This window comes from Mustela putorius, unplaced genomic scaffold (genome assembly GCF_011764305.1).
Source record: "Mustela putorius furo isolate JIRA1106 unplaced genomic scaffold, ASM1176430v1.1 tig00000196_pilon_pilon_pilon, whole genome shotgun sequence".
Taxonomy (NCBI): Eukaryota; Metazoa; Chordata; class Mammalia; order Carnivora; family Mustelidae; genus Mustela; species Mustela putorius.
The window spans coordinates 4,912,757-4,922,056 of NW_025421310.1; the positions used below are offsets into that span (position 1 = coordinate 4,912,757).

The 9,300-nt window shown below is 59.5% G+C and overlaps 1 protein-coding gene across 2 annotated transcripts; it reads left to right on the plus strand.

The window, feature by feature from the left end:
• Positions 1–135: 135 nt before the first annotated feature.
• SBK2 (SH3 domain binding kinase family member 2) lies at positions 136–4,785 on the plus strand. 2 transcript variants are annotated; one of them, XM_004776992.2, is made up of 4 exons: positions 136–232; positions 1,307–1,561; positions 3,131–3,333; positions 3,629–4,785. In XM_004776992.2, the coding sequence occupies exons 2-4, from the start codon at positions 1,309–1,311 to the stop codon at positions 4,220–4,222; spliced, it is 1,050 nt and encodes a 349-aa protein (XP_004777049.1). In that variant the 5' UTR covers positions 136–232; positions 1,307–1,308; the 3' UTR covers positions 4,223–4,785. The 2 variants fall into 2 exon arrangements, with proteins under 2 accessions (XP_004777049.1, XP_004777048.1); XM_004776991.3 differs by having other exon boundaries at positions 170–289.
• The last annotated feature ends 4,515 nt before the right edge of the window (positions 4,786–9,300 follow it).

Sequence of the window (9,300 nt, forward strand, 5' to 3'; positions counted from 1 at the left end):
GGAGGAGGCTCTGGGCCTGGGTCTGGGACAGATTTCTGGTGGCAGCCAGTTCTAGGAGTCAACACACGATGTCGCTCTGGCCCTAGTGGGGTAGAAGAGGCGGGTCTAGGGGCGGGGCTTACGACCCCCTAGGTGGGGGCGGGGTCTGCTCCTGGGCAGGCCTCTGCTGGCATGGGATCTAGAGCTGGGCACTGACCACAGCGCAGCGAAGGGTCAGGCAAGCTTGGAGAAGGTGAGGTTTGGAGGCCGGAGCGCAGGTCAGGAGGAGGCAAGGGTTAAACAGCCTGAGGTAGGCAGCACCTGAGAGTGAAGCACACAGCTGACCCAAGTCCCGGGTGCCTCAGGGGGTCAGGGGCTGAACTTCGAGGCTCTAGAATGGTTAAGTGTTAGGGAAGCAGAGTCTGGGAGTCATAAGATGTGTGAGTTGTATAACGTTCCAGGAGAGGGGTGGGCTGGCGGTCCAGACTCCATGTCTGATGGAGAAGGGGCAAGGTACCTGGACTCCTGAGTCTGAGGGAGGAGGGGCTGGGGGCCTGGACTCCTGAGTCTGAGGGAGGAGGGGCTGGGGGCCTGGACTCCTGGGTCTGAGGGAGGAGGGGCTGGGGGCCTGGACTCCTGAGTCTGAGGGAGGAGGTGTTGGGGGCCTGGACTCCTGGGTCTGCGGGAGGAGGGGCTGGGGGCCTGGACTCCTGGGTCTGAGGGAGGAGGAGGGGTTGGGGGTGTAAGAGTTGGACCCCAGGTGTCTCAAGGACTTGGTGCTCCCAAGTGCTTGCTCCCACCCAGGTTCCAGCCGTCCTCCAAGGCCCTGGTGTGCGTGGCTGCCCTCTCCAGCCTCTGGAGGGAGATAGCACCTGTTTGCTCTTAGGAGAAAGAGGCTACTCATCCACCCCCAGGGCCCAAGTCTGTTTGCTTTGGAAACAAGGTTGGGGGGTGTCTCAAGTTATCTGGTTCATCTTTCACCCTTGGGCCATTGGGTGGTGCCAGGATGTGGGGGCAGGGGTGAGAGCCATCTGCGACCTGAGGCTTGACCTTACCCTGACCAGCAACTGGTCTCCCCACTCCTCAGATGCTCCAATGAAGAGGGAGACTGAGTCACAATGAAAAGTGTCATTGAGCCCTTAGCCCCTTCTTCCCTCAGACCCAGGAATCTAGAGCCCCCGCTCCCTCCTCCTTCAGATCCAGGAGTCCAGGCCCCCAGACCCTCCTCCCTCAGATCCAGGAGTCCAGACCTCCGGCCCCCTCTTTCCTCAGACCCATGTCTAGCAGGACCTGGGCCCTGGGTCACTGTCTCTACTCTGCCCCACAGAGATGCCCGGCAAACAGTCAGATGAGGAACAGGTGGAGGCAGGGGCTGCCGAAAATGTAGCTGAGGAGGACCTAGGGGGCCTCACGGCAGAGGAGCTCCGGCAGGGCCAGGAGGCAGCCCTGGAGCTAGAGGACATGATGGCGCTAAGTGCGCAAACCCTGGTCCGGGCCGAGGTGGACGAGCTTTACCAGCAAGTGCGTTCCCTGGGCCAGGGCCGCTTTGGCCGGGTCCTGCTGGTCACCCATCGTCAGAAAGGTACCAGGGCCTGGAGACAGATGCAGGAGGGTCAGAGGGTGGTTGAATGGGTCACGACAGGTGCCAGCTGAGGCCGGGAGTGTCAGCAGGAATCGAGTGTTGCCTCTGCTCCCCCCACAAGGCTGTGTGTTCTTGGGGCTCTCCCCTGCCCTCTCTGAGCCTCAGCTCCTCCTTCGAGAATGTGGGTGACTGAGCATGTGTCAATGGCTATAGTACCCGAGAGAAAGGGGAGCAGACAGAGCCCTCCCTGTGGTCATCCTCTGGGGGCTGGCTTCATCTGGAACTTTCTGGCCAGGCATGCACACATCCTCTGTTGGTCCCCTGAGCCAGGCACAGTGTGGATGGAACTCAGAGTCAGCATCGACACAGGGCGCGCCTAGCAAGGCTGCCCAGGGACTCAGCCCTCAGTGCTCAGTGCTTGGAACGCAGAGCTGAGTCCGTGAGGCCTGCCTCCACGGCGGAGCTCCAGCCTGCACAGGGGGAGGGTTTTGCAAGTGCGCCCTGCCAGCTGGCGCCGAGCTCTGCATGCTGGGGCTGGGGCAGGGGTGCTGGTTGGCCTCAAACAGCAGGAGTCCACCTTCTTGAGCTCCTGGAGGCGGAAGTCCCCAAGCAGGTGTGTCCCTGTGTATCCACACCTGTGTGTCTGCGTCCGGTTCCTCGTTCTTTAAGGACACTGGTCACAGTGGATTGGGGCCCACCCCAGGGACCGCGTTTTACCTCTTTCAAGACTATCTCCAGACAGGGCTCTGTTCTGCGAAAGGCCGTGAGGACTTCTTCCACCTCTGGATTCGGGGACGGGGGTGCATGGTTCAGCCCATATCAGAGACTGATGCAAGGAGCAAGAGGTCCAGACATGGGCCCTCCTGGACTATGGAGGCACGAGGCCTAACGGGGGGCCCAGGGGACCATGCTTCGTTGTACCTCCTGGATGCGGGCCCCTGAGCCGGAGGGGTCTGGGGCCCAGCACTCACAGCCCCAAGGGACGGACGCCATCAGAATTGACAGTGGCACATGCCACCATGGCTGAGGTCCAGGGCATTGCTGCATCCAGCCGGGGGACAGAAGGACAGTGGTCCGCATGTGAGGCAAGGAGGTGACCTCTGTCCATCACTCCTGGGCTCCTGGTGAGGGCAGCGGGTGACTCTGCAGGTGAAGAAGCCAGAGTTCCTGCTCTCAGGGGACCTACACTCTTGAGAACTGTTTGCATGAAGGTTCCTTCCAGGGATGGCGTCCCTAGGGCAGAGCTTCCCTTCCGCATTCCCTGTGGCTTTGGGGCTCGGGTTTGCTGGAACCAGGAGCCAAACGAAGTCATCTGGAGTTCCGAGTGCAGTTTCCCAGGGGGCCCCCATCTGTTCCAACACAGCAGAGCAGAAAATCACCAAATGCTGCGTTACTGTTCTTATTAATTACCACGGACGGCATTTTTGTGGCCACGCGGCATGTAGGGTTGCATGGCAGGGAGGAGGTGGCAGTGGCGTTGGGGAGAGAGTCTGGGCTGGGGGGGCAAGGGGGTGGCCAGGGTGACCCTTGGCTCCTTCACTCCCTCCACTCCTGTCCCTGCTGTCCCAGGCACGACCCTGGCGTTGAAACAGCTCCCAAAGGCGTCCACTTCCCTCCGTGGCTTCCTGTATGAGTTCTGCGTGGGCCTCTCACTGGGCACGCACCCAGCCATAGTCACGGCCTACGGCATTGGCATTGAGTCGGCCGACTCCTACAGCTTCCTGACAGAGCCCGTCCTGTATGGAGACCTCATCACCTTCATCCAGCCCAAGGTGGGTAGGTGGGCCCCTCCCTGGTCTCCTTTGGAGTTCATAGATCACCACAGAACCAACACTGTACCCTAGCGAGACTCACTCGCCCCCATGGGCTCAGCCCAGGCCTCGAGGGGGTCATGTTAGACCTCCCCAGGGCTCACAGTCCCTACGGGGCACGCTGGGCCTCCCCATGGCAAGTCTGTTGGAGGTCCTTCATTGTCCTGGGCCCCCGGGGCTGAGGAGCGCCTGCATGGTCTCAGTCCCCAGCCAGCTGTCCGCAGGGGCAGGAGGCCCTCACACCCGTCCCCTGCAGGTGGGCCTCCCGCAGCCGGCAGTCCAGCGCTGTGCGGCCCAGCTGGCCTCGGCCCTGGAGCACATCCACTCCCGGGGCCTGGTGTACCGGGACATCAAGCCCGAGAACGTACTGGTGTGTGACCCGGCGTGCCAGCGGGTCAAGCTCACCGACTTTGGCCACACGAGGCCGCGTGGGACTCTGCTGCGCCTGACTGGGCCGCCCATCCCTTACACGGCCCCTGAGCTCTGCTGCCCTCCGCCCCTGCCCGAGGGCCTGCCCATCCAGCCTGCCCTGGATGCCTGGGCGCTGGGGGTCCTGCTGTTCTGCCTGCTCACTGGCTACTTCCCCTGGGACCAACCCCTGGTTGAGGCCGACCCCTTCTACGAGGACTTCCTCATCTGGCAGGCGTCTAGCCAGCCTGAGGACCGTCCTCAGCCCTGGTTCGGCCTGACACCTATGGCCGACAGTCTCCTGTGGGGACTGCTGGACCCTCACCCCCGGAAGAGGAGCCCCGTGAGCTCCATCCGGGACTACCTGGGGCATCCCTGGAGGCAGCAGGAGGGGGAAGCTGAAGAGGTGGAGGAGGGGGATGGCGAGGAGGATGGAGAGTGAGGGGGGCTGCCCGAGCCCACCTTGCCTGCGGAGATACGGGAACGGAACCACGTGCCCATGTCCTAAGGCTGCCTCCACCTTCTTGTGCTGCCTTTTGGCTTCTTTTTTACCCGTTTCCCTCTTCCTTTCTTCCTTACCTCCCACATGGCCATCCCTCCTGTGGCCTAGGGGGCCCCTGAGACAGCTGCATGCCTGTCCCACCATCGCCGTTCCCCAAGGCTTTGGCACCTGCTTTCCCCCCTGCCCGAAATCCTGTGGCTCCTTCCCTCGCCTCCCGCACACCCTGGGTGCTTCAGCTGCCCTGCTCAGTGAGGCCTGCCCTTGGCAGGCGAGGTCACCGCCCCTGTGTTCCCACCGCCTCCTTCTCCTCTGCTCCCTGCCCTCCGGGACGCTCATCCCCTTCCAGCTGTCAGCTTAGGTCCATGTGGTTCTTCTGTGTGTCCTGCGGGGACAGGGGTCCCACCTGTCCTGTGAGGTGCCCCATGGAGCCGGCGCAGTCCTGGCCCAACAGAAGGGCCTCAGAGATGTCTGCTCAATAAATGCACCTGTCTGGTTCTGTGTCACCGCCTCTGTGTCCCTGTCTTCCAGTCCCGTCTCTCCTCCTGGGCCGGGTCTCCCCCACTCCCCCAGTCCTGCATCTTCCGCCCACAGTCTGGGCTGGCCATCGCCCTCTTTTCAAACCTAGCTTTACCCGGCACTTTGGTCTCCACGATGCTGCTGGTCTGTTCCTGTGGGGAAGACCCGACAGCATGTTGTCAGGGAGAGACCCGCAGAAGCCAAACATGGCCGCACGGTGTGGCCGTGCCTCATGCCAGAGGCTGGCGTGGATGCATGTCAGGACTGGGAAAGCCCGTCTCTGCGCGGGCCCACGTGTTAGCAGAGGCCTTGAGCATCAGAGCTGCTACGGACGGGCACTGCGGCTGGACTACGGTGGGGATTTCTGCAGAGGTGTGTGTCCATAAGCCTCTGGGCCCAGGGCTGTGCACAAGTCGTGGTGTGGGGGGGGGACACGGTGGGGTGTGACTGTCCTGGCCTGTGTGGGTGATGTGACTGTGTGTTTGATGGGTCCGAGTGTTTGAGCCTGTGTGTGAGGGGACAGCACGGAAGTCTGCGTGTGCTTGGCCCTGCATGTATGGACATCAGACCTGGGTTTGTGTGTCCACAGGACCTTGAGCAAGTGTGTGTGTAGCCAGAGGAGAAAAGTCACCCAGACACGGCTGCCAGTCACCAGCTGGGCCCCTCTCTCCTTCACACTTTCCCCCCACCCTCACCCCGGCCCCTTCTTGGCCACTGCCCTGTTTGCAAACACTCTGTCTTCCTCTCCTCGCCTTCTTTGGCCTCCCGCCCAGAGCAAGGTTACAACTCAGAGCTGGATCAAGTGTCACTCTCTCCCAGGCCCATACCACCCCCCCCAGGGCCCCTGCTGTGGCCTCCTAGGTGTTGCCTGGACTTGGGAGGGGGGTGTTAACAGCGCCTGTGGAGTGACCCCAAAGACCCTTGAATCTAGTTTCAATAGAGAGGACTAGGGACACTGGCCCCTGTCCTGGGCAATCCAGGTGGGCTTCCTGGAGTAGGGGATACTGGAAAGAACAAGACAGGGAGGTACATAGTGGGGGGGAGGGGGGAGCAGGATCAGGACCTTCTGCCATCTTATCCATGAATGTGAAGTAGCATGAGCCATCAGGCCAAGAATGTGTCCCAAAAAAGCTGGAGGCGGCTGGGGCAGGGTGGAGCTGGGAAGGGGGGAGTGCAGATGGGCAGGGGCAGGCAGGGGCAGGGGAGGCTGCAGAGGGTGTTAATTGGTGGCAGCAGCTGAGGATTAACTGGGAGGTGATAATGACCCAGTGGGGGGCCCCAGGGCAGGGTGGGAGGACGAAAATTCCCAGAAGGCCCGAAGGGACCCGGGGCAGTGCTAATTAAGTATTAGTTACTTAATTAAGTAAGGCTTAATCCTAATCATAATACTTAACACTGACAAAGCAGCATGCTCCTCGCTCCTCCAGCTCCCCCCACCCAGAAACGTTGGCTCACCTGCTAGGACCCTCTTCAGTTCACGGGTCGGGGTGCATGGGTGACCAAGGTAACACCTGAGCTCCCACCTGGATCAGGAGCAGGAGCAGAGCCCGGAGCCAAACCCAGACTGGGTCCTGCCCAGGGACCATGGTCTTTAACTTCAGGGTGTTCGGCTGCCATCAGTGGCCAAAGGGGTCCCACACAGAAGGCTGGGGTGCATGTGGCGGGCTGCGTGATGGTATTGTGTACGTCTGAATGTGCAATGCGAGCGTGCATGGGGGGTTGTGAGGCGGCCGTCCCTCCCTGGGAGGACACGTGCGTTGGGGCAGGTAAACCGTCGGGATAGAAGAGGTGGGCTCAAGAGGCTTCCAGACTCACTGCCATGTGTTAGTGAGGACGTGGAGAGGCTAGAATCCCAGTGCAGTGCGGAGGGAGTGTAAAAAATGGTGCAGCCATCGTGGGAGACAGGCCGGCCTTTGTCAGCTCATCAGACACAGAACCACCACGTGGCCCGGCAATTCCACTCTGAGGTTCGTGCCCACAAGCAACGGAAAGCATGCATCCACACAGATATTCTAGTACGTTACTCAAAAGCCAAACCATGGAGACAACCCAAGTGTCTGTCCACAGCTAAGCAAACACAAGGTGGTCCATCCAGACTCTGGACTAGTACCCCGCCATGGGAAAGAACGAAGCCCCAACCCATGCCACACCACGGGTGGACGTCACCAACGCCGTGAGAAGAGAGAGGTCAGCAGTGCAAGATATGCCACTGCAGGACTCCATTCTGAAAATGCTCAGAACAGGCAGATGCGGGGGTGGGTCTGTCAGGGGGAGACAGGGAATGACGGGTAAGGAGCACAGCTTTTCTTCTTCGGGGGGCGTGGTGGTGGACTCGTTAGATTATGGTGAGTGCTGCACAACTCTGGATATATTAAAAACCATCGAATTGTACATGGGGAAAGGGTAAATTTCATGGCATGCAGATTTCATCTCAATGAGGCTAAAATACCACAAAAGAAGCATTTCCAAGGTTCTCATGCCTTAATCAGTTCCTTTCCTTCTCCAGCCCTCTGAATTCCCATCAAAGAGAAAAGAGAAAACGCTGCTCTCCTCATAGCTCTGAGTCAATCACAAACCAGGGCCTTAAACACAGAACCTACTCCCCGCTCTGTCTTACAGAAAAGACCACTGAGGCCCCAACGGGAAGAAACCTACTTTCTAATGACCAGCAAGTCTAAAGATGGAAGAGTCTGAATTCAAACCCAGATCTTCACCCCAGCCCAACACCTCTAAAGTGTACCCAGCTGGTGGTTGCCAAGGACACTCTGCCCTACCCCCTAAGCTGGGACCTCAAGCTTGCAAGCAGGACCATGTAGATGTCCAGTGTAAAGTGAAAATGTGGGGCTTCTTGGTTCAAAAAAAAAGTTTTTCCTTTCCTTCTCCCTCTCTGCCATTTGCTAGTGATGCCATGCCCTCCCCTGGGCCTGGGGCATGGAGCTACTCGCTGGGGATGGGGTCCTATGACCAGAACCCATCAGGGAAGTGTCTTTGCATGAGCCCGCGCTCCTTCCCCATCAATTTCACTTAGAAAACTCAGGATCAAAAATCATGAAGAGCATCAGCAGAGTGTTAAACCAACCCACTGGCACCCCACCTGCAAGCTGCTTGCAGCGGGGAGCAGGCCAACCCCGGGGGCCAGAAGGGGCCAACCCAGCAAACCTCTGAGAACAAGCTTTGGGGCAGAGTCCCTGCAGGTGGGTGCTGGGGCACAGATAATGCAAATAGCTTGAGCAGCGCTTCTCAGACCTCCAGCCGCCAGCCACAATGACCTGCCGGCTTGCTAAACCGTGGATTCCAATCTGATCCGGAGAGTCTGAGGTGGTGCTGGTGAGGCCCATGTTCCCAGGGCATGGGCCACACTTGCTGGTGCAAGGGACACAATGTTAGAATACTGATCTTGCGTCCTCACTGATCTCTTATTAACACTAACCATTTGTGCGCTGAATGCTCCGGGGTTTTCTACATGGACAGTCAGATTGCCCACGGGAAAGGACAGATCTGTGTCTCCACGCTTCCTGGGATTAAGGTAGCCCCCTCTGCTCCTATTCTGCTAAGAGTGTGTGTGTGCGTGTGTGTCTGTGTGTTCACCATGAATGGCTGTTAAATTTTGTCAAATGTGTTTTTCTGCAAAGGTCAAGATCGCTAGGCTTCTGCAGCTACTGTTCTGGGCTTGTTGCAAGCTGGCAGGCACAGGATAGGGCTCAGCTGTCCCATGGGAGGTGTCCAGGTCAGGGCCAACAGTAGGTGGGGGCTGGTCACCCACCCTGGCCCTGGGCCCTAGGGCCAGATGTTTGGGCTTAGCTGCCTGGCCAAGCAGGGATAGAGTGACCGGATAATTAAGCACCCGCTTCTTCAGGGCTGGCAGAAGGTTGTAGAGGGTGGAGGGACCTGGGGCCAGAGTGCCCAACAGCCAGCCACCCTACCCTCCCCAAATCCGGCTCACAGATGGGAGCCTGGAGCCTAAACTCCTAGTGGGGCCCTCAGGGGGGACCCAGAGTTGGGGTGTGCCTGCTCCCAACTTCAAATAGGGAAGCAGACCCTTTGCTCCCAGGTCGGTGTGCTGTCCTCTGAGCCCCTGACTGCCCAGGAGGGCAAGGGGCAGGCAGGCAGGGGCCCCCTCAGCCCTCCCTGTTTACTAGTCAGCAGTTATTTAAGTCTGGGGCTTAATGAGACCCGGGGAACAGAATTCTCTGCGTGCTTCTTTGCTTGTTGGCGGGGGCAGACAGTCCATCTATCAGGACCCCCACACATTATCCCTCCCTGCCCCCAACACGTAACTGGACCCTGCTGGCCTTTGCCGGACTGTGGGGGCGCCAGCTCCATGACCTTCCAGGACCTCTGAGCCAGGCTCCAGATTGGGGAGAGGAGGAGGAGGGAACGGTCTCTCCTGTCCGAGGCTACAGAAACCAGAATTGGAGCTTCCTTCAGTGTTTCAAGGTGGCCCCCAGTTTACAAGTGGAGACCCAGAATGGGAAGGAGCCCACCCAAGGTCACTCAAAGAG

What these genes read in the sequence shown, in the direction of transcription:
- SBK2 (XM_004776992.2), top strand. Translation starts at nt 1,309, where the DNA reads ATGCCCGGCAAACAGTCAGATGAGGAACAGGTGGAGGCAGGGGCTGCC. An exon ending in GGTCACCCATCGTCAGAAAG is followed by an intron (nt 1,562 to 3,130) that starts GTACCAGGGCCT and finishes CTGCTGTCCCAG; the next exon opens with GCACGACCCTGGCGTTGAAA. An exon ending in TCACCTTCATCCAGCCCAAG is followed by an intron (nt 3,334 to 3,628) that starts GTGGGTAGGTGG and finishes CGTCCCCTGCAG; the next exon opens with GTGGGCCTCCCGCAGCCGGC.